This window comes from Anopheles moucheti, chromosome 2 (assembly GCF_943734755.1).
Source record: "Anopheles moucheti chromosome 2, idAnoMoucSN_F20_07, whole genome shotgun sequence".
NCBI lineage: Eukaryota > Metazoa > Arthropoda > Insecta > Diptera > Culicidae > Anopheles > Anopheles moucheti.
In genome coordinates, this window is record NC_069140.1 from 102,157,229 (window position 1) to 102,182,688 (window position 25,460).

Consider the following 25,460-nt stretch of genomic DNA (forward strand, 5'->3'; position numbering starts at 1 on the left):
AATGTTTCTGAATAATTTTCACGTATCACTGGTGTCGGTTGGATGATGAAGAAAGAAATGCATAGAGCAACATCGGAAAAAGATGCGACGATTATTTCTCTTGGCTATCGTTTCCTTTTTATGGACATTACACATTTTATTTTAGAGTTTAGTCACGTGGTCAGAAAAATTTTATTTGTGGTAATTTTATTTTTATACTTCACACCTTTTTAATATTCAATTCATATTTCAATGGCTTACATATTAACAGGATGGTAGCAAAGAATGTGGACACAAAATAGTATGAGGATTGTACTGATTGTGATTATTTATGATAATTCCATAAGGGAACGTCGTGCTATGCTATCAACTAAAACCCAACAGGGAGTGTTTATAACAGGAAGTAATGGTTGAAACCAAAGTACAAAAAGAAACAACAAGAGGGATGATATAGTGTGTAGTATCAAACATTGATAGTATAAAATGTTTTCCGGAAGGAAGAAAGGTGAGAGCAAGTTTGCTATTTAAAAAAAACCATGATGTTAAAAATATCCCATTAATGCTTCCCTAAATGTGCTAACTTCTTTTTTTATAATTTTCATCTGTCGCCTTCGACTTTTGTTAGTGCCTCTCTTGCTCTCTTGTAGGGTCAGATAACGCACACATGTCAAAGCCACACGTCATCTCGTAAGTATCACAGTGCGTCGCGTGTGGAACGATGGTGACGGTGGCTTACAGTTTGGCCCGCAGAAGCGCGTCCTGCTTCAGACTGGGCAGATTCAGCTGCCGCAGATGGTTGAACAGCACATCGATGTATTCTTCTCGGTGCTTCAAGAAATGACCAACGTGTGGCGAACGATCCCAACACTTGACCGTCGTCTGCAAGTAGTACAAAAGCAACATAAATGGATTTGTGCAAACATTCGCCAAATACCACCACTAACCTTCACACCGCTCTGTTCCCAACTGTCCTTGACGCGGGTATTTGCCTCCACCGTACCGACGGGGTCGGTTTTGGACATCAAAAACAAAGCCGGGCAGCGCAACAGATTCGTGTGGAACATCTGGCTCGATCGGATGTAGTGCGATGTTGCTGGCTCGTGGAACGCTTTCATGTGATACCTGGGGAAAGGAAGCGATATGAAATCAGTGTTGATGTAAACAATTGGTTGGCGTAAATCAAAACTTACAGCATATACTTTTTCAGTGCACTCTGAAGCGTTGGATTCTTCGGGAACAAAGCTCTCGGTACACCGACCGATATTTCAGTAATGTCAGCCGCACTGTCCCATACCTGACCATTAACACGATCCAGCACCACCTGATAGTTGGGCAGGTCGCGCGCTATATGCACCAGACATTCGCCCCACAGATATCCGCCGACGGAGAACCCGTGAAGAATGAGTCCGTGTTTGAAGTCGTTGTTCTTCAGAAACTTTACAATCTCGCCCGCCACCAACTAAACAGTGGGAAATAATCGATGAGTAGTTAGAATTGGTAAGATATCACTTTTATTCCTTTGGTAACCAATTCACCTGTGTTCCCTTGACGGGCCACAGCAATTGCCAGGGGGTGATGTGTGTAGCGAACACATCAAACCCTTGATCGATGTATAGCTGGGCGTACTTCGCCAAGTGTTTCTGGCGCGCATTTAGCCAGGAGATAATCAACACCACAGGCTTATCGCACTGTTCCTTCAGCCTAAAAGGAATGCGATGGGATAAGGGCAATGTTTGTAGTAGAGTTTCATCAAAGGATATTACCGTAAAGTTTGCTGATCCTTTTCGACGTTTCTTGGTCGATCGGTGAACAGTTGAATGCTGCGGGTGATTTCCTGCGTGGCTAATGTACGAGCGTTTACCATCGTGTGCACTTTCGGGGCACAGATCTAAAGCAAGACACAATAAAGAATTAATGAACTTTACATACCCTGAAATTTTCATTTCATTTATGCATTCATTTAAAGACAGCCGACTGACCAAAATGAGTATCCACATGCGCGAGGCTAAGTCAACTTTGTCGGAGAACTAAGCGACTACCCGCAAACAATAGCTGAAGATTTCAATCCCGTGCTACCCAGGGAACGGAATCGGTGTCTTTGTGGACGACCGACCAAGACCATTCACCCGAAAATTTCGCTTTTATAATGAACATATTAACAATATACTAATTTAAATCATACTAAAATGGTTCTTGTTACATATGACATGCCGCAAACTTTTAACCAGCTCTATCAGACAGTTTGTCGTTCATAGGTTTTTCTTATCTAACTCGAAGTAGGAAGACATGCTGCAAAGAAATCCACATTAAAGGTCAATATGATTAAATGAGCACATGTTAATCCCTTTTCCATTAAACACATGATGTGTCTTGCACGAATGGACATGGAGATAAAGGTTTTGAAATAGAATCGTACGATATGCTTTGGGTTGCTTTACGTAATAATGGTTCCTGTCTGAGAAAGGTAACGCACAGTTAAAACTAATGGTAGTACTGAAATATTAGTACCGTTTGCATACATTTGCAAATACAAAAAAAACAAAGCTCAATCGATTCTGCCAAGTCATTCTGAGGTATTGGTTGTTGCTAAGGATGCCGTTTTTGGCTTAATTTTAGCCGCCTTATCAGAAATGAAACGAAGAAGTGACTTGTTATTGAGATTCCAATTACATTAACTTGGAGGTGTTTCGTAAACCGATGTTCCATATCCACGCGAGGCCTCGAAAATGCAATGATTGCTTTGTTGACTGCACTTCTTGAGGTAGGTCATGATATGCATGCACGCCTTCTTCCTGCACGACGACAAGACGATCTTCGATTAACAGAACATTATACGAAATGAAAACATAATCCAAACAGCATACAAACCTCCCCTATGTGTTTATGGCTGTGTGCGCGTGTGTGTTTTGCAATTGGCGAGTTCAAGGTCGTCGGCTTATGCAAACACGACTGCACAACAGTTTATGAAACTGTATTTTTCACTTTCGATTCGCTATTGGCTCGTTCATGCTACTCTTAGGCCCCAAAAGGGCGATGGTTGCACAAGAAGTATGTCCACAAGTTAGAAGACACCACACAGCACTTCAATACCGGTTCTAGAGGCAATACAGCCTCATAGACAAGCTAAATGTTTGTCAAAATGCATGCAGCCTACAGACATGGGTGGTTGCAGGGTGGTTGATTCCGTGAGCTAGTTGTCATAACAAGTTACTTTGACTGTTTGACATTTTCTCACTACGGAACTTTTTCACACAAACAGAAAACAATTCTTCACAGAAGAGAACATTTTAAAAAACATAAAATGAGTTTGTTGTGTTAATATAACGATTGCCAATTTTGTTCACTTGCTGCTAAAAAATCTTTCTAACAGACGGGTGACCTTTTCCTAAGCGCATCGTTGCATTCACCTGAGCAAACAGTCGTCAGAACACTCATATACATTTCGACTTCTGTGCATTGTTCACTGATTCAAATACATGCAATGCACTGAGTATTGCGTATGGCCTTGAATCCCATAGAACAAAGCTGATCTATTCCGGGTTACGTTGTGATACAATGAAATACTCGTACGGGAAGCGCATACTTTTCCTCCGCTGTCGTTCCTCTTTGTTGAACTGCAACGATGCAACACACTCTTGATGCGTATTTTATATTAGAAGTGTAACGCACATACCCCCATCTACTCCCCTAACGTCCTCGTTTCATACTTTTGGTTTGTTAAGTTCCTAACATGGTGCGATTGAGTATCGACGAACATTCCCAATGCATCATCAAACGAGCAGCATAGACGAACGACCCGAACATTGGCAGTAATCGCATAGCGGGAAGCCATTCCAAAGTCCAAAGGTTGGTCTTCGGTGGGGAGTGGGATTTGCGAATCCTCCTCACACTACATTTGCTCAAACGGGAAGCTTGATATGCGTAAGAAAACTTACGTTACGTTCTGCCACGAATCTGCCCGGTTCGACGATGGACGGTTGACTCTGCAATGCGCTGAAGAATCGTACAGTCTGTCCGGGCCAATAGCTGCTCGGTCCTCCAGCCAGCTGTGCCGGGATGCATCTTGCAATATTATTATATGCAATGAACTGTTGCTGCTGCACACCGAGGCTCGTGCCAGCTTTCGGCACGTTGGCACCTACGCTGGCCATATATCGCAGGGAACGGATTGCCATTTCCCTTCTTTTAGGAAATCTCGAATTACTGAGCACTTGAAAACGGACTGTTGAATTTCCTCACAGGGCAAAGTGCCTGCTTTTGTACGAGACGAGCACGAGACTGTGTCTCTGATTTCCCGAGGACAATAGCGCGAGAACGACGTTGCTTGGCACGTTATTTAACACAGAATTTACAGACAGCAACTCATCGAATTCATTACACTGCCGAGTGCAAAGAAATCAACACAACGCACAATGAGCTACGCAACACGCCATCGAGTTTGACAGTTTAGCGCCCGTTGAATTTGTTTCATTGAACATTTTATAAATTTCATAATTACATTAAATCAAGTTCATATAGTACATCTATTAAAAACTACATTTTCCAGATAATATCGTATTTTTAAATTTGATTGTTTCCTGTGAATGCACACTGTTCAAGCATAAGCTCAAGCGCGGTAAACACAATGCTATATGTTGCTAACGCAACCCTGACCAGAATACACGGCTTTTTTGACCTTTTAACTTTCGTTTATTACAAATAAATTCACTTGCTTGGCGCACGCCATGCGTGTGGTGTGCGGCTAAAAATTTGTCCGCTTCCTCCGCTGGTCAGGATCCAAAAGAAAGTCTCCCTCGCTCGACGGTTGTCGCATCCGTTCGCTATATGTTGTGGACAACGTTAGGCATGGTTTTAAAAATCCCTATTTTCGAATGTCCCCCCTCGTATCGTGCACGTTTGATTTTGTATTGCAACATTTTAACCGCAAAACTTGGTAATAAAGGCATGTTTTCGCTGCAAAGCCTGGGAATCACGTTTATTGCATACAAAATAACAAATATTGCTATCCATCCGTTTTGGGATGTAGCCAATGGTAAATACTAGCGCGTCTCGTCACGTCGTCAACTACACATGAGTGTTGGGAGCTATATTTGGATTAGCAACATTTGCAATTCCAAAGTCCACAATCCGATACGCGATTGATATTGTCAGCGATTGAAGATGCTGCTACAGATTTGTAGTTGAACCTCCGCTTCCGATTGTGGTTCCCACCCCGTGGCATGGAGCGGTGCTCAACCAAACATCATTAAATCATTGCCATCATATCTCGCTTGCATTTCTGCCTCCAATTTACTTCCACTTCAACGTGATTCACAAGGTCAGCTAAGCATGATTTGAAAATGCATCTGCTCTCTCTTTATTTGTGAGGTATTTATTAATTTTTATCGGAATACATACTCTGCTTCGGTTGGGGTGGTGTTGGAGGTAATCCGCTCAGCTGATAGATATCGAACACTTGTGTATTTCTTTAATTCTTGCTTGTTGATTTATCAGACCAGAAGTCAGCTGTTAGCTGTATAAAGGCTAAACTTGTATGATGTTTCAGGAGTAGTCACTGCAGCAACATTGTCTTATCCCTGATGGACCGCTTATCACGTTATCGCTTTAAATCGAACCGGTCCAGATCGAGCGAAGTGAAGTTTCTTTTCTGTACCAAGTACTGAAATTTCTTGTCATCACTCGCGAAATGATGCAAACAGCCTGTCGTCGGGTCATTAGAGCTTAGCTTTTCGATTATACATCGGTAAATCGAGGGCACGAAGGTGCGCCAGTAGCAACTCAATGTACTCGTCTCGATGCTTGTGGAAATGTCCAACATGGGGCGACTTATCCCAGCACTTCAACGACGTCTAGGCGAAAGGAAGATAAGCACAGCGTGCGTCATTGGATTGGTTTGAAACGTTTGAATCGAATTTGGCAATACCTTTACACCGACCGATTCCCAAATATCACGCAGTCGATTGTTTGCCTTTTCCGTACCGACTGGATCGGTTTTCGAAACGAGCAGCAACGCCGGACACAGCGCCGGTTCGTAATGGAAGAGATGCGTACATTTAACGTAGTACTGGGTAGCTTCCTCGTGGAACAGCTTCATGTGGTAGCTGGCAGATGAGTTCAAAGGGCAATTATATTGTACGGTATACCGTCACACAGCGTCGATAAGCGCACTGCGAGCACGATAAGCGCTCATTACAGGGTTTGGCAATAGATAGGATACGGCGTGCCCAACTTATGGAATCGCGCAAACGAATAGGATAAAGCGTACCATTGATAGGGAAACGCGAAACAGTTTAAGGTATCGCGTGAAATAAATAGGGAATCGCGTGCACAATTTAGTGAATGCCAAATCGGCCGACCGGTATTGGAGCTGGGTATATATTACCCCGGTTGAAGAGTTGAAATTTAAAAACAAACATTTTAAATTAATGTTGCATGAAATATCGAATTTTGGAGGTAAAACAAGGGATGTAAAATATTGTTTGATAACATTAGAGCATAAAATAATTGATTTTCACCGACAAACAACAACATTTAATAACATATACAACTAAAGCATTCAAAAATTTGAATTGGATCTTTCAAACATCGTTTGTATACACAGGATTTCAAAACACGGGCATATGCTGTCGTTAGGTATAATTCTCGGGTACTGAAAATATTTAATATTGGTCTAGCAAGCGAAGCGTCTAAAGTTAATCCAAGTGTGTAAAACAAGTACTTGTGTCCTGCGTTAAATTTTCTATTTAACACAAATCGTGCGTTCATTTTTGGTGTCGGCCAACATACTTGTAAAGGTACGTATTTGCGTACAGCGACTAAAAGATGCGAAATTTTAAAACGCTCTTGCATTATTGGTGTTTCAGGCGCTAGGGTACAACAGGTATCATTTCCAACTCGCTTAATTGTTGTGACTAGCAAACTGCAAGCGGATAAAGTAAGTTAAAATACAGCTACGGACCGCAACAACCGAACTCTAACTTACATCGTTCTATTTACATCCTAACAGACATGAGCTCCAATCAAAGCTCTGAGCAAGTGCAAAATGCAGGCAGATCGGTTCAAACGCCCCGTCGACGAAAAACCACGAGCAACGAAGATAGAGAGCGTGTGGTAACGGCGTATGAGAACGGAGCAACGCATGCACATATTAGCCAAATGCTAAACATCAAACTGCAGACCGTTTATGGGATCATCAAAAAGTACCAAACAACATGGCAGATCGAAGCCAAGAAACGTGGTGGCAACAGGCAGAAAGTGTTGTCGCAGCAAGCTATAAGCGATGTTCGGAGTTGGATCGACGACGATTGTACGGTGACGCTGAAAACGCTCGCCGAAAAAGTATTGGAAGAACACGGGATACAAGTTTCGACTACTACCATCGCGAGGGAAATAAAAGGTTTCAATTACTCCTTGAAGATGATTAAGCTGATCCCAGAACGGCGCAACACTCTGCCAACAATAGAAGATCGCAAATTATATGCTACGCAGTTTTACGAAATAGCTCGGGAAATTCCGGACAATGGCCTAATCTACCTGGACGAAGTGGGGTTCAACGTCAGCATGCGCACGCTTAAAGGACGATCAGCGAGAGGAGCGGCGGCCACCATCACCGTCCCACAGCTAAGAACTCGGAACATATCCATCATATGTGCCATGAATCGTTACGGCGTGCTGCATTACACCACACATACGCGGTCCGTGAATAGAGACCTTTTCGTACAGTTCATTGAAGAACTAAAGCACACACTGCGTTCGAAAGGTATCCACAGATCCTATCTTGTGATGGATAACGTGGCTTTCCATAAAACAACTACCGTAAGAACCGCCATCGGAATCGATGAAGACAAACCTCTATATTTACCACCCTACTCACCTTTTCTTAACCCTATCGAAAATCTTTTCAGTCAATGGAAAAACTTTGTGAGACGAAAAAGTCCTGAAAATGAGGAACAATTGATGGAAGCGATCAGGAATGGCTCCAACCTAATAAGCGCACAGGATTGCGATGGCTACATCTCGAACATGTGGCAATACATGTCCCGGTGTTTGAGAGGAGAAGAAATTTTAGATTAAGTTTTAGATAATTGTTTAGGTAGTAAGATGCTAGATTTAATGTGTAAATAATTTAGTTAGTAAACTGACGACTCTTTTAAAGAGACGAAATGTGTTGATTTTATACTTTAGGCTTGTAGTAACATCAGCTCATTCAGCCATGCGCATATCACAGTTGTGATGTTCATGTTGCTCCGCTCTAGAAACAGCTCAACTCTTTTCAAGGAAAAATTGAAACCATTTATTTACCTTTACATTACCTCTTCCTAACTAGTTAGTCATGGCCGTAACCATAATTTTACCTTACCATTAAATATTATTTTTAAAGAACCAACTTATCAAGAAGAACTGTGATATGCGCATGGCTGAATGAGCTGATGTTACTACAAGCCTAAAGTATAAAATCAACACATTTCGTCTCTTTAAAAGAGTCGTCAGTTTACTAACTAAATTATTTACACATTAAATCTAGCATCTTACTACCTAAACAATTATCTAAAACTTAATCTAAAATTTCTTCTCCTCTCAAACACCGGGACATGTATTGCCACATGTTCGAGATGTAGCCATCGCAATCCTGTGCGCTTATTAGGTTGGAGCCATTCCTGATCGCTTCCATCAATTGTTCCTCATTTTCAGGACTTTTTCGTCTCACAAAGTTTTTCCATTGACTGAAAAGATTTTCGATAGGGTTAAGAAAAGGTGAGTAGGGTGGTAAATATAGAGGTTTGTCTTCATCGATTCCGATGGCGGTTCTTACGGTAGTTGTTTTATGGAAAGCCACGTTATCCATCACAAGATAGGATCTGTGGATACCTTTCGAACGCAGTGTGTGCTTTAGTTCTTCAATGAACTGTACGAAAAGGTCTCTATTCACGGACCGCGTATGTGTGGTGTAATGCAGCACGCCGTAACGATTCATGGCACATATGATGGATATGTTCCGAGTTCTTAGCTGTGGGACGGTGATGGTGGCCGCCGCTCCTCTCGCTGATCGTCCTTTAAGCGTGCGCATGCTGACGTTGAACCCCACTTCGTCCAGGTAGATTAGGCCATTGTCCGGAATTTCCCGAGCTATTTCGTAAAACTGCGTAGCATATAATTTGCGATCTTCTATTGTTGGCAGAGTGTTGCGCCGTTCTGGGATCAGCTTAATCATCTTCAAGGAGTAATTGAAACCTTTTATTTCCCTCGCGATGGTAGTAGTCGAAACTTGTATCCCGTGTTCTTCCAATACTTTTTCGGCGAGCGTTTTCAGCGTCACCGTACAATCGTCGTCGATCCAACTCCGAACATCGCTTATAGCTTGCTGCGACAACACTTTCTGCCTGTTGCCACCACGTTTCTTGGCTTCGATCTGCCATGTTGTTTGGTACTTTTTGATGATCCCATAAACGGTCTGCAGTTTGATGTTTAGCATTTGGCTAATATGTGCATGCGTTGCTCCGTTCTCATACGCCGTTACCACACGCTCTCTATCTTCGTTGCTCGTGGTTTTTCGTCGACGGGGCGTTTGAACCGATCTGCCTGCATTTTGCACTTGCTCAGAGCTTTGATTGGAGCTCATGTCTGTTAGGATGTAAATAGAACGATGTAAGTTAGAGTTCGGTTGTTGCGGTCCGTAGCTGTATTTTAACTTACTTTATCCGCTTGCAGTTTGCTAGTCACAACAATTAAGCGAGTTGGAAATGATACCTGTTGTACCCTAGCGCCTGAAACACCAATAATGCAAGAGCGTTTTAAAATTTCGCATCTTTTAGTCGCTGTACGCAAATACGTACCTTTACAAGTATGTTGGCCGACACCAAAAATGAACGCACGATTTGTGTTAAATAGAAAATTTAACGCAGGACACAAGTACTTGTTTTACACACTTGGATTAACTTTAGACGCTTCGCTTGCTAGACCAATATTAAATATTTTCAGTACCCGAGAATTATACCTAACGACAGCATATGCCCGTGTTTTGAAATCCTGTGTATACAAACGATGTTTGAAAGATCCAATTCAAATTTTTGAATGCTTTAGTTGTATATGTTATTAAATGTTGTTGTTTGTCGGTGAAAATCAATTATTTTATGCTCTAATGTTATCAAACAATATTTTACATCCCTTGTTTTACCTCCAAAATTCGATATTTCATGCAACATTAATTTAAAATGTTTGTTTTTAAATTTCAACTCTTCAACCGGGGTAATATATACCCAGCTCCAATACCGGTCGGCCGATTTGGCATTCACTAAATTGTGCACGCGATTCCCTATTTATTTCACGCGATACCTTAAACTGTTTCGCGTTTCCCTATCAATGGTACGCTTTATCCTATTCGTTTGCGCGATTCCATAAGTTGGGCACGCCGTATCCTATCTATTGCCAAACCCTGTACTTACTTGATGTAGTTACGCAGGACGCCCTGTAGCGTTGGGTTATGGGGCAACAATGCGTGTGGTACGCCAACCGGGATTTCCGTTATATCCGCCAAACTATCCCACACCTGACCACGGATGTTTTCCAGCACACGTCTGCCGATCGGGACAGCATGTAGCTTCGCCAAACACTCACCCCAAAGATAGCCTCCGACGGAAAATCCGTGTATCACGATGCCCTCGGGAAAGTCGTTGTTGGAGAGAAATTTTACGATATCCGCTGCAACTTTCTGCGAACCGTAAACTGGCCACACCAATTGCCAGGGTGTTATATGGACGCATAGCACATCGAAGCCCTGTTCCAGGTAGAATTCGGCGTACTTTGCCAGATGTTTTTCCGATGCTTGTAACCAGGCAAAGATAAACACCAACGGCTTGTCGAGCGCCACCGTTAATCTGCAGAAAGAACAACACGTTTGGGAAATTGATCATAAATAATTAAACAGTTTTAATTTACCGTAAAGATTGATTATCTTTTTCGTAGGTTTGCTTCTGCTTGGTGAAGAAAGTCATGTTTTTGGTAAAACAAGCTGGTTCTATTGGACCACGCCAAGTCATGGTTGGATTTGATGGTAGCATTTGCGAGTACTGTGAAATAACAAACGGGCGTACAACATTTCAACACTTATCATATCCTGGTGTAGGGGCAATGGCCAAGAGTACAGTTGTACTTACCTGTTGATATCTGTATCCTCGGAAATCGGAAGAGCTAATAGATTTCTTTGCTCGTTCGCGTAACCCACTGTAAGAAGCGGTAAATTGCACTAGAACGGACAATTGACCACTTCTGTCGATTAGCCGGCGTGGCCTGGTTTTTGCATTGATTTCAACAACGCCAAAATGATTAATCCAACGGTTCAATAGCGTGCGAGACGACAAAGGGAACAACATTTGAACATCCACGAAACGACTCCGCCGAAGAGCGACAGATTACTGAGCCAGCAATTCTTCCGGAGAACTGGTCATGGCATGGTGCCGGTCAAGCGAAGCAAACCATTCGTAAAGATTCACATTACAATGATAAGCTTACGGGCGTACGCTTTTTACTCGTAATTGAGCCGAAAGCGATGAACGGTGGCTAGTTCTGCATCCCTTCTGATTTATTTTAAACACGTCTGCAGCCACACGATAAGATGTTTTAACGATAAAAGTTTTGTTATGCTTTTTTCTGCCTCCGGCTTTTTGATATTTGATTTGACGTGAAGGGCCATTAAACACAAGGTGATTACGTATGTGGATCAGCTGGGAGCGCACAGGGCGTTTCACAAATGTACTGTAAATTAGAAAGGCATTTTGTATTGTAATATATAAAATAACTAAAAACAATTCCCTGCAGATTGAGTAGATGTATAAAAAGACGAACAGCAACTGTACGTGTTTCATACATTCGGTACAATTGTATTACTACGGAATGCGCTTCTTTGGAATGTGGAACCGGTCCAGGAACAATGCATCGACCAAGGACACAGCCCTACGAGCATTGCAAATTGGAACCTGCTGTGGCTCGATTTATCTTCGTAATGACCACGCTTTTGCTATTTGTTTTTGCGTGCAAAACTCTGTTCAACCCATAATGAAAGTTGTTTGCCTAGTGAAAGCAAATGAGCTTTAGCAAACATGTTTCCTGTTTCATTTTTATGCGCCATGCAGTTAGTATCGGTGGGTTTAATCTTTCACTGTAACTTGCCAAAGAAACACAAAATGGGTTTACCGAAGCTGAGTGATCCTTTCGCCGTAATGCCACTTCTTTTACGACTGCAGCGCTTCGTTGGGCTGTGGGGCGAACGACGCTTCCGGTACAAATTTCGGCTAGCATTTCTAAGCTTCTGCCTTCTTGTCGTAATCCCAAAGTTGGCGTTTGGTTATCCGGATCTGGAGACAACCGTACGTGGGACGGCTGAGCTAATTTTCGAATGGAATGTACTTTTCGGCATGCTGCTGTTTTCGCTGAAACTAGACAATTACGACGACCTGGTGTATCGTTACATGGATATAGCAAAGATAGGCGGGTTGTCTGATTTCCCTTACGGTGCCGTACGGTTTCAAGAGTAATATTCTTACTTTCTTCCCGCAGTATTCCACAAGGATCTCCCTTCGGAATTGGCCCACTACCTTGTGCACATCAATCAACGCATTGACAAGTTCTCAAAGATCTACTGCTGCAGTCATCTGTGTTTGGCTATCTTCTACTGGGTTGCCCCTTCGTCAAGCACTTATTTAGCCTATCTGAGTCGTCCCAATGCATCCATTTCAGTAGAGCACGTGTTACATCTGGAGGAAGAGCTGTACTGGTTTCATACCCGCGTGTCGCTGGTGCATTATTCCATTTTCACGGCAATTATGCTGCCGACGATCTTCATGCTAGCATATTTCGGTGGATTAAAGCTTCTGACAATCTTCAGCAATGTAAAATATTGTTCGGCCATGCTGAGACTGGTAGCGATGAGAATTCAACTTATAGACCGGTTGGACGAGGCACAGGCTGAGAAGGAACTGATCGAGATCATTGTGATGCATCAGAAGGCTTTAAAGTATGGGTGGAAGAACTACTACCGGTTGATCGGTATGCAGGATTTTTGGAGGTATGCTCGCTAATTTATTTATATCCTGATAGGTGCGTAGAACTTCTGGAAATTATATTCCGATGGGTGTTTCTGGGTCAGTTTGTACAGTGCGTTATGATCTGGTGCAGTTTGGTTCTGTACGTCGCCGTAACGGTAAGTGCTTCGAAGCTGTGTGCGATCTTCATGTGCTTGAATAGCTTTGTTTTCGTTGCTCAGGGCCTCAGTACTAAAGCGGCCAATGTAGGAGTGCTCTTCATTCTACTAACGGTGGAAACATTCGGATTCTGTTACTTTGGAAGCGATCTAACCTCGGAGGTAGGCCAATTTTGGCAAAGTTTCTACCATCGTATTGAATAATGTTCTGTTTTTGCTTCAGAGTTTGAGCGTAGCACGTGCAGTGTACGATTGTCACTGGTACCAAAGATCGGTTTCAATTCAACGCAAGTTGCGCATGGTGTTGCAGCGTGCTCAGAAGCCGGTCGGCATTTCCGCTGGAAAGTTTTGCTTCGTCGACATTGAACAATTTGGGAATGTGAGTAATCGCTTCGCATGGCGATGAGCCCAGTACATTCTTGTACATTTTGTTTTCAGATGGCAAAAACGTCCTATTCCTTTTATATCGTACTGAAGGATCAATTTTAAACAAGACAAAATTAACCAATCATTTGATTATTGATTGGCCCTGGGCACAGCATAACTATCACGATGTACAATTGGATCGCAATTACTTACGCAAACACATGTCATCTGTCGCAGTACACAGAACGCGCATATGGTGGCAGCACTATGGCCTACGGGGCGAAAATCGATAGATTAAAGCTATGAACGAGCCAAAAAGAAACTTGTCAGCTGTCTAGCATTCGTATGTCCATAATCACTATGATTGACCACAAGCTGTTCTAGTTTTTGCAGCCACCTAGATTTGCAGATTATTACAAAAAATGCATTCACATTAGGGACGCACCTTTGTTTGATCATTCATCAGTTAGGTAAAATGTTCGTGATTTTTCTGTTCTCTGTTGAACATCATCCTTCTCCTGTATAGTTTCAACTCTTCGGTATACAAACATGCCATTCGAAATGTTCCAAAAATACTCATCCCCGGAAACGATCTTGTCTTTTGTGCTTGATTTACTGCACATCGTCGGTCTATATAAGAAACATTTGGGCAAGAATTTGATTTGGTAGTATTATTATTTTTGTAATAAAAAGGTAGTAAAAGCAATGGAAAAGTTGCCGGATGTTACACTTTACGACAGGACTTCGAGAGCACTGTTCAATGTGGTGCGAATGCATGTTAGACTACTCAAATGCATACACCTGCTGAATAGGACATTGCGATCGATGCTCTTGCTGCAGTGGCTGGTTTGCGGCTTAAACTGGAATATTTCACTCGTGTATCTCACCAACACGGTAAGTTTCAATCGCCAAGACTCATTCAATTTCACAATATAGTTTTCGTTATTTCGTTTTCCAGGGGATCTCGCTTAAGTCCGTTACAGTGATCATGATGTTTTGTATAGCAACAACGGAGACTACTTGTACTACCTGTTAGGAACACGGCTTGCGACGCAACAAGAACGCTTGGAACGTACCGTGCATACCTAGTTATAAAGATAAGATCAAAATGGATACAAATTGAAGAGAATTTGTTGATACGGTACTAATTAGCGTATCAAGTACGAAGCATAAAAAAGGTCCCCTGTTCCTTAGTCCCATCATATCGAAGGGACGTTTTTTGCGATAATTGTTTACAGATAGCTATCTTGCACGGATTGATTGCATCAAACATCAATAAGCACAGAAAAAGGAGGCATATCATGCCAATACTAATTATTAGCGTGAATAAAACGCCACATTCTTCAGGATGGTACACTCATTGTATTCCTTGGAGCGTGAAGTTATAGACGATGGTGCTACCGAAATTGAAGGATGAAAAGGCCGTAATGCCATTTCTGCTTCGTATTCAAACCATAGCAGGATTGTGGGGTGATCGATCCCAGCGGTACAGATTTTATTTGATTTTTTCCTACTTCATCGTCATGGTGGTCCTGCCGAAGGTTCTGTTTGGCTATCCAGATCTGGAGATTGCGGTTCGCGGCACGGCCGAGCTGATGTTCGAATCAAATGCATTTTTCGGCATGCTCATGTTTTCCTTCCAGCGAGACAACTATGAGAAGCTGGTTCATCAGCTACAGGATCTGGCAAGGGTTGGTGAGTGTCCGGAGTATAGTGAGCAGAACAGTGTACCTCTTTCGAAACGCAATTCTTTTTCTTGCCACCTCACAGTCCTGCAGGATTTACCAACCGAATTGGGACAGTACTTGATCGCCGTAAATAGGCGAGTCGATCGTTCGTCCAAAATTTACTGCTGCTGCCACTTTTCAATGGCAACCTTCTTCTGGTTCATGCCCGTTTGGACGACCTATTCTGCCTACTCTGCCGCTACAAACAGCTCGGAGCCGGTTGAACACGTACTTCATCTCGAGGAAGAACTTTACTTTCTACATATCCGAACCTCGGTTGTCCACTATACGTTCTACGCCGCTATCATGTGGCCAACGATCTATACGCTTGGGTTTACCGGCGGCACTAAGCTTTTGACCATTTTTAGCAATGTGAAGTACTGTTCGGCCATGCTAAAGTTAGTAGCCCTTCGGGTCAAGTGTCTCGCTGCATCGAACCACGGAAATGTGGAAAAAGAGCTTAACGAGATCATTTCAATGCATCAGCGAGCACTCAAGTAAGAACTTGCAATCGATCATTCTACTATAGTGCTTATTTACTTATAGCGTCCATGGCAGTTGTGTCTTTTTGCTAGAAACTACATTCCGCTGGGTGTTTTTCGTACAATTCATCCAGTGTACCATGATTTGGTGCAGCCTCATCCTTTATATCGCAGTGACGGTAATGCTACGATATGTACTTTCTTTGCTAAAGTAAATAATGTCCCCTTTTTTCATGGGCAGGGATTTAGTTCCACGGTGGCAAACGTGTGTGTACAAATCATTTTGGTGACGGTGGAAACCTACGGCTATTGCTACTTCGGAACTGACCTAACTACGGAGGTGCTAACTCATCTGAACTAACCAGGATATGAAGAATTGATCTTAATCGAATTGTATTTCCAGAGCTATGGCGTAGCACTTGCCATCTACGATAGCGAATGGTACAAGTTTTCCGTTTCGATGCGCCGGAAGCTACGGTTATTTTTACAACGATCTCAAAAACCGGTCGGGGTAACGGCCGGAAAGTTCCGCTTCGTCAACGTAGCTCAGTTTGGCAAAGTAATGATGGTGTTCGCGGGCATATAATAAGTTGTAATAACCAATTACCTTACTTCTCGGCTCCAGATGTTGAAGATGTCCTACTCATTCTACGTTGTGTTGAAGGAACAGTTTTAGGAAAAACGTATTCATCGAGCGACGGTGTGCCTTTACAAAAGGCCTATTGGTTTCGTTTGACGTCGCACATTTGACAGTGGCTGTCAGTTTGTATTGTTGCATTTATTACAATACCGGATAGGCTGCGAAAACACTGCAAGGCGCACTACTTTAGCACATATTTCTGTTGGTAAAATGAAGCAAATGCAATAAACACTCTCAAAAACATATCGATAGTATTTGTTTCATTGTAGGATAGAAATAAAGCTACCGGAACGTTCCAATCGTGGCGTGCAATCGATCCTACTTGAACGTTGCAGTACAGTAAAAAACAAATAACCAGCGAAAACAACCGATAGTCATGAGCCAACCGTACGTTAGCCCGCTCTCGATAGCCGTTATCTGTTCGTCCAACATGAATCGATCGATGGAAGCACACGGGTTTTTGGCCAAAAAGCGATTCAAGGTACGATCGTTCGGTACGGGCGATAAGGTGAAACTTCCCGGCACGGCTGCAGATCGTCCGAATGTTTACGAATTCGGCACCACCTACGACGACATCTATAATGACTTGGCCACGAAAGATAAGCAATAGTATCCTTTTAATTTCCCGAAAGCGAATTGAATCGAAAGAGGACCACTGTTTTACTGAATCGTCGCTACGGAACCTAAGGTTTCTTACTATTCATATTTGAACTATTAAACAGACCCTAAACATGTAGTAGCAAAACTGAAGCTAGTATAACAAGGGTTTTCATGCAACGACCAAAACCAGCCACGTTAATCATTACGCTGTTTACAAATCTACTTCAATAACAAAAGAGGTGGTAGAGACTCTCAACTAGATTAACTTACTTCCTTAGAGCGGAATCTGTAACGTCTATTCAATATCTCGCTCACATTTCATTTTCATTGTTAAAAGCCCTGGGAGTGCAATTGCAACCCACATTTTTTCCTTAACTGCTATTAATCTTAACCATTGCAGCTACACACAGAACGGTCTGCTACACATGCTGGATCGTAACAGACGAATAAAATCGTGCCCAGAAAAGTTTCAACTATGTACGGAACGATTTGACGTGCTAGTAACGTGCGAAGAACGGGTTTACGACCAGGTACGCTCGTTTGCTTGCTTATCCAAAAAGATAGATAATATATTTATTGTCCAATTTTGCAGGTGATAGAATATATGGAATCAAAAACGCCTAGCTACAATCTTCCAGTGCACGTGATTAACATCGACATACAGGACAACCATGAGGAAGCGACGGTCGGTGCGTTTCTCATCTGTGATCTAATAACGATGGTAAGTAGACGCCAAAGCAGTAACTATTTCGTAGGTTAAACTATTAAATTCCCATTTATGTACGAGCATCCAAAAATAAAGCACACTTCACAAACATTACGAACGAAGCATTATCAATGTTATCTATTGATTCTATTGGTTGTACTACTTGTTGGATATCATGAAACCTTAAGTGTGTGATTTATCGTTTGTTCGTCGCGTTGGATTTTCTAGGACCGATATTGTTATGTTTCTGTGTTTTTCTATTATTCCAGATGGCTCAAAGCGAAGACTTGGACAACGACATCGACGAGCTGTTGCATGATTTCGAGAACAAATGTCAGCGAAGTGTACTGCACTGCGTTCAGTTCTACTGAAAAGCAACGATATTTGAAAACAACACAATTTTGTGGCATGATTATTCGCAGCTGACCTCTCAAATTCATCCACTGCTTTCGCGTTTTGTACCGCAAATCATTGTTCCGTCACGGATTATGGTTTGGCCCATAGATCCATGCAGGAGCCTTCTATACGGCGTACAATTAACCGTATGAAGAAGCAAACGTTTAAAAAAAATGCTGATTTATGTTGATGAATAAGCAACACCTTTTTAGTTAACTTTGGGCAAAAAGCTGCCATTTTATCATGATGATGTCTTGTGTTTTGTGTATTAGTTTACATTGGAATAGTAAAGTGATGTAAAGAAACAAAAAACTATCAACAAGCACATTTTCACAATCTTTCTTTACGGATTCCTTTCGGTTAGAGGGTATCTAAAATTGTTAGTTAAGTCATACACACACACAGAACAGGGTAATCAGGGTACCACGATAATGATTATGATTTTATTTCAATGCACATACAAATTCGCGATATCTGAAGTGAAACGAACATATTATATTTATCCCTCAGGATTCCCTAATGTTGATCTAAATGCGCGTATTTGCGTCGGAGTTTTTCGCGCTTCTCACGCTTCTGGTGCTTCCACGGTTTTCCGGCCACGATAACACCGTCAGTGGAGGAGAGCGTTTCGGCCGTACCCTGTGGACCGATGGGCCGCACGTTCGGAAAATCGCTACGCCCTTTGATTAGACCATGCGACGCCCGCTCTTTGAAGAACTGGTCATCAACGTCTGTGCTGGACTTTTTCAAATTCATCTAAAAGACAATCAAACCGTTAGTTAGCTGGAATGTTTTGCTACGATCAAGATACCTAACATACCTTCATCGCACGCTGCTGCCTGGGTGGAAGTAATTTAATGTCCACCTCTTCCTTCTTTCGGGCGGGAAAACAGTGGAACTCCTCCTGACCAATGCCGGGCGGAGCATAGCAATACAGTAATTTTCCATTGACGTAATCTTTTAGCACGTAGCGAGAACCGCGCGATTGATCCGGCTGCCCGTTGGCCGTCATAAAACCTCGATTATAGGCGAAAGCTAACAGTAGTTCCTCGGAATACGGCGGCCGGTTGGGATCTTCTCCTTCGAGCGGTTTCGAAATCATAATGCCATACGTGTCCTCAAGTATGTGGCGTGGAATGAGCGTGCACAGCAAATTCACCGGTGGTACGTGATCGCGCATTTGATCGATCGGTAAGATGCCGTTCAGTATCATGTCCGCTTTCGTGATGCAGAAACTGGGCATCACCAACCCGGGACAATCACAAAACATTAGCTCGCTGTCGACGTACAGCGTTTGGAAATGTTTCGTTTTGCCAGGTGTTGCTGAAACGGAAACCTTTTTCTCGAGAAACACGGCATTAATCGTACTGCTTTTACCCACGTTCGGGTAACCGACCAGTCCCACCGTCACGATACCTTTCGTGACACGTTCCGCGCGGTGGAGACTTTTGAAGAGTGAAATTAGCTCTGAATTTGTGAGCAGCTTGGAGCTATTCTTTATGTTTCCCTCCGAGCCATTCGAGTGTTCCTCGCGTGTTAAATCTTCAATTCGTTCTTCGATTTTTTCCAGCGTTTGTTCCGCTTTGTCCACGGACATTTTTAAGTTTCCCAAACGCTCTTTAACCTCCCGTTCTTCTTCGTCTTCTAATTCATCACTCTGGGAAGCAGTCTCGTCTTGCTCTCTTTTAGCTTCCTCCGCTGCCAGTACGGCCGAATAGAACGCGACACGAATACCCTGGTCGTCGAAATATTTGGCCCATTGCACCCGTTGTTCTGCCGTCAAAAAGTCCGACTTGTTGATCAGTATCATGTTCATCTTGTTTGGGTCCACCTCCTGCACGTAACGCTCAAGATCTTCCGTGCGAAAAAGCAGAGGATTTCGCGCATCGACAATCTGCACCACGATGTCACTACGTTCAACCACACGCCACAGCTGTCGCCAGAAGTCGAGATTTTTCTCGTACGGAGTCATCAGCATATCGTCCTGCTCCTGCAGTGCTACCAAACCACGGCGCCACTCGAGAAAGGATGCATTTTCCGCCAGCAGTAGCTCTTCCGCGGTCGTTTCCTTGGTCCACTTTGGACGACGTGGGATTTTGAGCAAATCCTTCATGTCGACCTGCTTTTTGATGAGTTCCACTCGTTCATTCGTGGTCAGTAGGCCCACCTTTGACTTTGGATTGACATACGTTATATTAAGCTTTTCTGCCTGAAATTCGGTGCCGGCAAGTTCGGCTGTCCGGAGAAACTCCTGGAACGAAGACTCTTCCGTGACGGACTGCAAATTCAAACGACCCCAATCGTATCCATCCTGTACTTCGGTTGTGTGAAGCTGGAAATAAAGATGAAGCAGGACGTTAAAAGCGAGTGCGAATGGAACTGAAAACTCAACACTTTACCATGCTACCATCAGCCACTGTCTTTCGATTCCCATGACCAAAACGATCTTTGATCAGTGTTCGCCCAAGTTGATTAGCCTTCTTTTTGCCCATGATGTATGCCACGTTCTGTTCAATATCGCACCGATTTTTGCAGAAACAACTTCATGCACGTTTCACTAAAGGTTACCTGTAGGTTTGTAACAGAAAGAGGGACAATTTTTTATTATTTTAACACTCTTTTCACTTGGCACTGAATCGTGACGAGAGCGATGTTTGGAAATGTTTAGCACATGGGCTGAAAAGAAAACAAATGTTTGACAGTAGAAACAGTGATGCCAAACGACAAGGTTGTATGTGATTTCAAAACACTAAAATATTGCCGATGCAATTGAGTGAGGTTTTAGCAGAAAATACACATCTGCATACAATGCGGATCGTTTTCATGTACCAAACACGCTTTCAAAAAGCGCGTTTCGCGACTCTTTGCCAGAGGTTTTGCTGAATAATTTTGGCAATTCCGGCGTATTTGGCACCACTTCCCAAGCACCACTGTCATTTTGGAACTCCTGCCAGGCGCAAATATCTCTTCAAGTACATTCACGTTTTTTCCTGCATCGCATATTGATAAAAGTGACCCGGAACGGATCGGAAGGGTTCTAAATCGTTCCTAAAACTCTGCATCACGAAACCATCCAACATGTGGCCCGAGGTGGATGCAGTGAAAAGCGAAAATCGTCGCGAGCTGAAGCTAACCGGTGCACAGGTATCCGAGAGGATTGTGAAAAACGGCGGTAATCTGGATGACGCTATTTACCAGCTGTCCGTGTTGAATCTGTTGGAAGTGAGTGACACTGCATTGGAGAAGATTTCACAACGCATCGACAAGTTGCACCATCTACAGTCGTTGTTACTGTATCGGAACAGAATTACACAACTTCCGGCAACGGTCGGACTGCTGAGCGAGCTGAAGGTGTTGGATCTGTCTGGCAATCTGTTGACGGAATTGCCGATCGAGTTTGCAAAGCTTCACTCCCTGACAACGCTGAATTTGTCGTTCAACCGGCTGAAAACAGTTGATCTTGCCGCGTTGGAAAGGCTCAGCGTGTGCAATCTTTCTGGCAATGAGTTGGCTGTGGTTCCACAGTTTCATATCGGTCAAACACATCATCTGACGGAGGTGAGGAACCGCTTTCGTTACTTCATTTCCGTTTATCGTTGTAATTTCACGTATCTTTCACGTTATTCACAGGTTAATTTGGAGAAGAATTGTATTGTGATTCTACCAGAAGAACTCACACAACAACATATTCTGCGTGTGTTGAACGTGGCAGACAATAAAATTGAACAAGTCCCAAAATATATAACCAAGTGTGCAAAGCTGAAGGGTAAGATAATGAATTACGCTTGTTTAAGTTTATAACGATGATAACGATCTTTTTCCGTAGAACTTAACCTTACAGGTAATCCGCTGAAGGATAAACGCCTGTTGAAGCTGGTAGATCAGTGTCGCACCAAACAGGTACTCGATTATGTCGAGAAAAATGGCTACCAACCACCGAAAGCGACAGCAAAGCAGAATACTTCCGGCGCTGAAATTCCACCGACAGTGGAAAATCACTCGAATGGATCACAGGAATCGCAAACCGTCCAGGAAGATGATAACCAGCTGAAGATAATCGTCCACAAGGCGACAGAAAATACGCCGAAAGTAACGTTCACATCAGAAGCTCGTTCCAACCGTCCCAACATTGTGCTGTGCATTGTCCGGAATTTCCCGATGACGAATATGAAAAAGTTTCTGCAACTTCAAAACGCGCTGCACGACAACGAATGTGGCCGACGGGAGATAGCAACGATTGCAACGCACGATCTGGCCAAAGTGAAGGGCTCCATACGATACCATGCGGCACCGCCGGGTGAGATTGAAATCACGCCACTTGGCAGTGCCACACAGGGCAAAGTGACGGCAGAAAAGTATTACGCTGATCTGTGCCATCAGGCGGATCAGCTGCGGAAGGAAAAGAAGCGGAGCACCTACTCGGGAGTGCACAAGTACATAACACTGTTGACGGCAAAGGAATTGTTTGTATTTCTAAGCGACGAGGAAAAAGTAATTAGTTTACCACCGCTCACGAACTGTGATGAGACAAAAATCTCTTCCGCCACCACGAATATGTTGCTGGAAGTGACGAGTAGCGTTGGGCATGGTCAATGCGTTCGAGTCATGAACGCACTGCTGACGGGTATGTTGCTGATGGAAGTGGAGGTTGTTGGTGACACAAGGGCATCATCATCATCCCCTGCTAAAGCGTCCAACCATATGGAAAAGAAGAAAAAATCAAAAGTCTCCAAAGAAACGGAAGCCGCCAAAGTACGTTACAATCGCTCTGCCACATTAACAGTGGAGCAGGTCCAACTTTACGATAGCGACGGTAAGCTTCATTCGGTTTTCCCTGGTAAAAATGACCTGAATGGGAATGAAATGACTCGAGTTTCCGTAGAGATGGCCTAAGAATTTTGTAATATTTAACAAATATTTATCCATTTGATGTAAAGATGAAACAAGCCACGTGAAACGTGAAGTTAATACAGTTAGAGTTAGGGTGATCGCGAACACATTTCTTAACTTTATACAAAAAACGAAGGACGTTGCTTTACTTTCTGGAAGATAATCTACCAATGAATTATTTTTGAAGAACATGTACAGTCTTTTCCCGAGTTACGCGAATAATGCGTGCCAGAGCAATTTGCGTAACTCGGGAAATGACTATATAACACAATGTAATGAATTTTGTGGTGCAGATATAGATATGCAATAAAACCATTAAAATGTGAGAAAAACAGGAAATCTATTAGCTATTTGAATACGATAATGAATTTTGCACGGGAACTGCTAATTTGTCGCAATTCTCTCATTTTTTAACGGGGAAAAGATATTCAGGTGTCTCATATCGTTGTTAAAGAAAAGACAACACGTCTACACGGGTTGGAGTTCTGAGCAAGACTGACTTTATTTTAGTTCATGTGCCGTATTTATATAAAAAAAGAAATTGAATAATTCCTACACTCTCCCTCAAATTTTTATTTTGAACACCCACTTGCATGTAATAGGAACTCGTCCTTCTGGAAGCTTTGCTAAATCCCAGGTGTGATTTCTCATTAAAGCATCTGTTCCCTCTTCAACTGCAATTTTCCACTTTGGCCAGTCCTCGCGTTTTCGCATTTCTTCGATAGTGCACGGTAAATTTTCCAATACTGTTAAATCGTAATCTACATGCCATGAAGGTACCACACGATTTCTGATTGGGCGTGGACTTTGCACTTGTTCCGAATCACTGTTCGCACGTATAGTGTCATCCAAACAACTATCGAATGATTCTTCTCCTGAATCGGAGTGTACACTTTCTGAATCACTTTTGAACATATTCGAGTTGATATTGTTTTGCACTGGACTATCCGGAATCCGTATTAGATTGACGCATTGAGCTTCGTTGCATTGTCTTTGTCTGTTTTATCTTCGACAACAATTTTCGCAACGACATATTTGTTTCTTGTCGGATCCCAAATCCTATAACCATTTGGTGAATAACCAATGAATACACCATCACATGTTTTAAAGTCGAGCTTCAGCCTTTGTTCCTTTGGATACCTGGTCCCCAAAATCTTTTATCCAGATTAACACTTTTCAACATGGCACGGGTCATTGCTACCAGCGTCAGTGGAGGATCAATCCCCTTGGAGGCCCAGGGCGGAATTTTTAAAGCGGGGCCTTTAATTTTGCTACGGCATTATCGGTGTAAGGGAGTAAGGGTTACTTCAAATATGATTTAACAACACCAGCAAAGTCTCAGAAAGAAAGCTCCCTTGCGTACACCTCAGAGTTCTGTTGCGTAGCCCTGTAAACGGGCCAAGTAAGCTAGTCTATATATAAACGTTTGTATGCGCTAAGGAGAACCAAAAATCGCACAATCGGCACAAATTTTTTGGGCCCCCAACACGGCGAGGCCCTAGGCGACCGCCTACCGTTTGATCCGCCGCTGACCAGCGTTCTGTTTTTACGCTCACTAACACCATTCTGTTGCGGCGTATAAGAAACCGTGAATTCGATTTGTATTCCCTTTTTCTTGCAAAAGTTCAAAAACTGGGTATTCTTGTATTCTTTACCATTGACCCATCGCAAACGAGATATTTTAGTTCCAAATCTAGCAGAAACCATGGCTAAGTATTCTCGGAATTTGTCGAAGGCTTCGCTTTTTGCTTTGAGTAAAAACACCATTGTAAACTTACTCCAATCATCGATAAATGTGATAAAGTATTTTTCACCATAAAGACCAACAGGAGTAATAGGTCCACAAATGTCTCAATGTATAAGTTTTAATACTCTGTTAGAATGCCTTCCTTCACTTGCAACGAATTGTTTCCGAGTAAGTTTACCAGAGATGCACGCTTCACAAGTAAATTTTTCACTATTTTGTCGTGCACTGGGTTGTATTCCAACAACCATCTCGTTTCGCATGAGTTACTCCAGTCCTTTTGCACTTAGATGACCAAACCGTAAGTCCAGCAAGTTCTATTTTTCGAACAGATAGCAAATTCACACGCGATAGCAAATTCACGATTCTGCATCGGAACCAGTTTGTCCAACAGGCTTTGTTCGTTTGTCAAAAGTTCCGTCGAACCGGAATCGATAATCCAAGTGACCTTTTGTGATTTTTCGGGAATCACATCACTACCGATAAAACAAACACTAGGACCGCCTTGGTTAATGTACTTTGTTTCGGATTCCCTCGGTGTTTCCTTCGATTTGCTCTGTATTTTTCTGGACAGTCCCCTATTTTGTGGCCAATTTTCTTGCACTTCAATTGTTTCATTTGTAACTGCTTACCACGCTGTACACTATGTTCATTCGAAAAAGAAGCAGGATTTGTTCCTCTTTCTTCGAATTTTCGATGCTCTTCTTTGTTTCTTCATCCAGTAAACGTGTCTTT

The 25,460-nt window shown here is 42.8% G+C and overlaps 7 protein-coding genes across 11 annotated transcripts; 4 read left to right on the plus strand and 3 right to left on the minus strand.

Annotated features, from left to right (window-relative positions):
* Nucleotides 1-7: 7 nt before the first annotated feature.
* On the minus strand, nucleotides 8-4,348 carry LOC128299723 (uncharacterized). Of its 3 annotated transcripts, none has more exons than XM_053035768.1 (6): nucleotides 3,915-4,348; nucleotides 1,743-1,867; nucleotides 1,515-1,680; nucleotides 1,170-1,438; nucleotides 924-1,101; nucleotides 8-858 (listed from the first exon to the last, which is right to left on the minus strand). In XM_053035768.1, exons 1-6 carry the CDS (start codon nucleotides 4,152-4,154, stop codon nucleotides 712-714), a joined length of 1,125 nt encoding a protein of 374 aa, XP_052891728.1. In that variant the 5' UTR covers nucleotides 4,155-4,348; the 3' UTR covers nucleotides 8-711. The 3 variants fall into 3 exon arrangements, with proteins under 3 accessions (XP_052891728.1, XP_052891730.1, XP_052891729.1); XM_053035770.1 differs by lacking the exon at nucleotides 3,915-4,348 and adding an exon at nucleotides 3,387-3,476; XM_053035769.1 differs by lacking the exon at nucleotides 3,915-4,348 and adding an exon at nucleotides 2,848-2,986.
* Nucleotides 4,349-5,325: 977 nt separating this feature from the next.
* On the minus strand, nucleotides 5,326-11,621 carry LOC128297316 (uncharacterized). The gene is made up of 5 exons (XM_053032941.1): nucleotides 11,133-11,621; nucleotides 10,915-11,045; nucleotides 10,422-10,853; nucleotides 5,903-6,080; nucleotides 5,326-5,828 (listed from the first exon to the last, which is right to left on the minus strand). The coding sequence occupies exons 1-5, from the start codon at nucleotides 11,346-11,348 to the stop codon at nucleotides 5,694-5,696; spliced, it is 1,092 nt and encodes a 363-aa protein (XP_052888901.1). The 5' UTR covers nucleotides 11,349-11,621; the 3' UTR covers nucleotides 5,326-5,693.
* Nucleotides 11,622-12,158: 537 nt separating this feature from the next.
* Nucleotides 12,159-13,663, plus strand: LOC128298568 (odorant receptor 49b-like). Its single transcript, XM_053034335.1, has 6 exons — nucleotides 12,159-12,462; nucleotides 12,532-12,988; nucleotides 13,072-13,174; nucleotides 13,238-13,336; nucleotides 13,398-13,553; nucleotides 13,613-13,663. Exons 1-6 carry the CDS (start codon nucleotides 12,159-12,161, stop codon nucleotides 13,661-13,663), a joined length of 1,170 nt encoding a protein of 389 aa, XP_052890295.1.
* Nucleotides 13,664-14,931: 1,268 nt separating this feature from the next.
* LOC128298058 (odorant receptor Or2-like) lies at nucleotides 14,932-16,425 on the plus strand. The gene is made up of 6 exons (XM_053033789.1): nucleotides 14,932-15,241; nucleotides 15,311-15,764; nucleotides 15,826-15,928; nucleotides 15,991-16,089; nucleotides 16,153-16,308; nucleotides 16,375-16,425. The coding sequence occupies exons 1-6, from the start codon at nucleotides 14,932-14,934 to the stop codon at nucleotides 16,423-16,425; spliced, it is 1,173 nt and encodes a 390-aa protein (XP_052889749.1).
* A 104-nt stretch (nucleotides 16,426-16,529) lies between these two features.
* Nucleotides 16,530-18,434, plus strand: LOC128297417 (RNA polymerase II subunit A C-terminal domain phosphatase SSU72). Of its 3 annotated transcripts, none has more exons than XM_053033048.1 (5): nucleotides 16,530-16,594; nucleotides 16,659-16,998; nucleotides 17,390-17,519; nucleotides 17,582-17,710; nucleotides 17,965-18,434. In XM_053033048.1, the coding sequence occupies exons 2-5, from the start codon at nucleotides 16,766-16,768 to the stop codon at nucleotides 18,064-18,066; spliced, it is 594 nt and encodes a 197-aa protein (XP_052889008.1). In that variant the 5' UTR covers nucleotides 16,530-16,594; nucleotides 16,659-16,765; the 3' UTR covers nucleotides 18,067-18,434. The 3 variants fall into 3 exon arrangements, with proteins under 3 accessions (XP_052889008.1, XP_052889009.1, XP_052889010.1); XM_053033049.1 differs by having other exon boundaries at nucleotides 16,531-16,590; XM_053033050.1 differs by having other exon boundaries at nucleotides 16,540-16,590; nucleotides 16,642-16,998.
* A 72-nt stretch (nucleotides 18,435-18,506) lies between these two features.
* Nucleotides 18,507-20,733, minus strand: LOC128296861 (large subunit GTPase 1 homolog). The gene is made up of 3 exons (XM_053032370.1): nucleotides 20,491-20,733; nucleotides 18,912-20,423; nucleotides 18,507-18,847 (listed from the first exon to the last, which is right to left on the minus strand). The coding sequence occupies exons 1-3, from the start codon at nucleotides 20,581-20,583 to the stop codon at nucleotides 18,608-18,610; spliced, it is 1,845 nt and encodes a 614-aa protein (XP_052888330.1). The 5' UTR covers nucleotides 20,584-20,733; the 3' UTR covers nucleotides 18,507-18,607.
* A 300-nt stretch (nucleotides 20,734-21,033) lies between these two features.
* On the plus strand, nucleotides 21,034-23,310 carry LOC128296693 (leucine-rich repeat-containing protein 47-like). The gene is made up of 3 exons (XM_053032157.1): nucleotides 21,034-21,649; nucleotides 21,722-21,857; nucleotides 21,918-23,310. Exons 1-3 carry the CDS (start codon nucleotides 21,170-21,172, stop codon nucleotides 22,982-22,984), a joined length of 1,683 nt encoding a protein of 560 aa, XP_052888117.1. The 5' UTR covers nucleotides 21,034-21,169; the 3' UTR covers nucleotides 22,985-23,310.
* The last annotated feature ends 2,150 nt before the right edge of the window (nucleotides 23,311-25,460 follow it).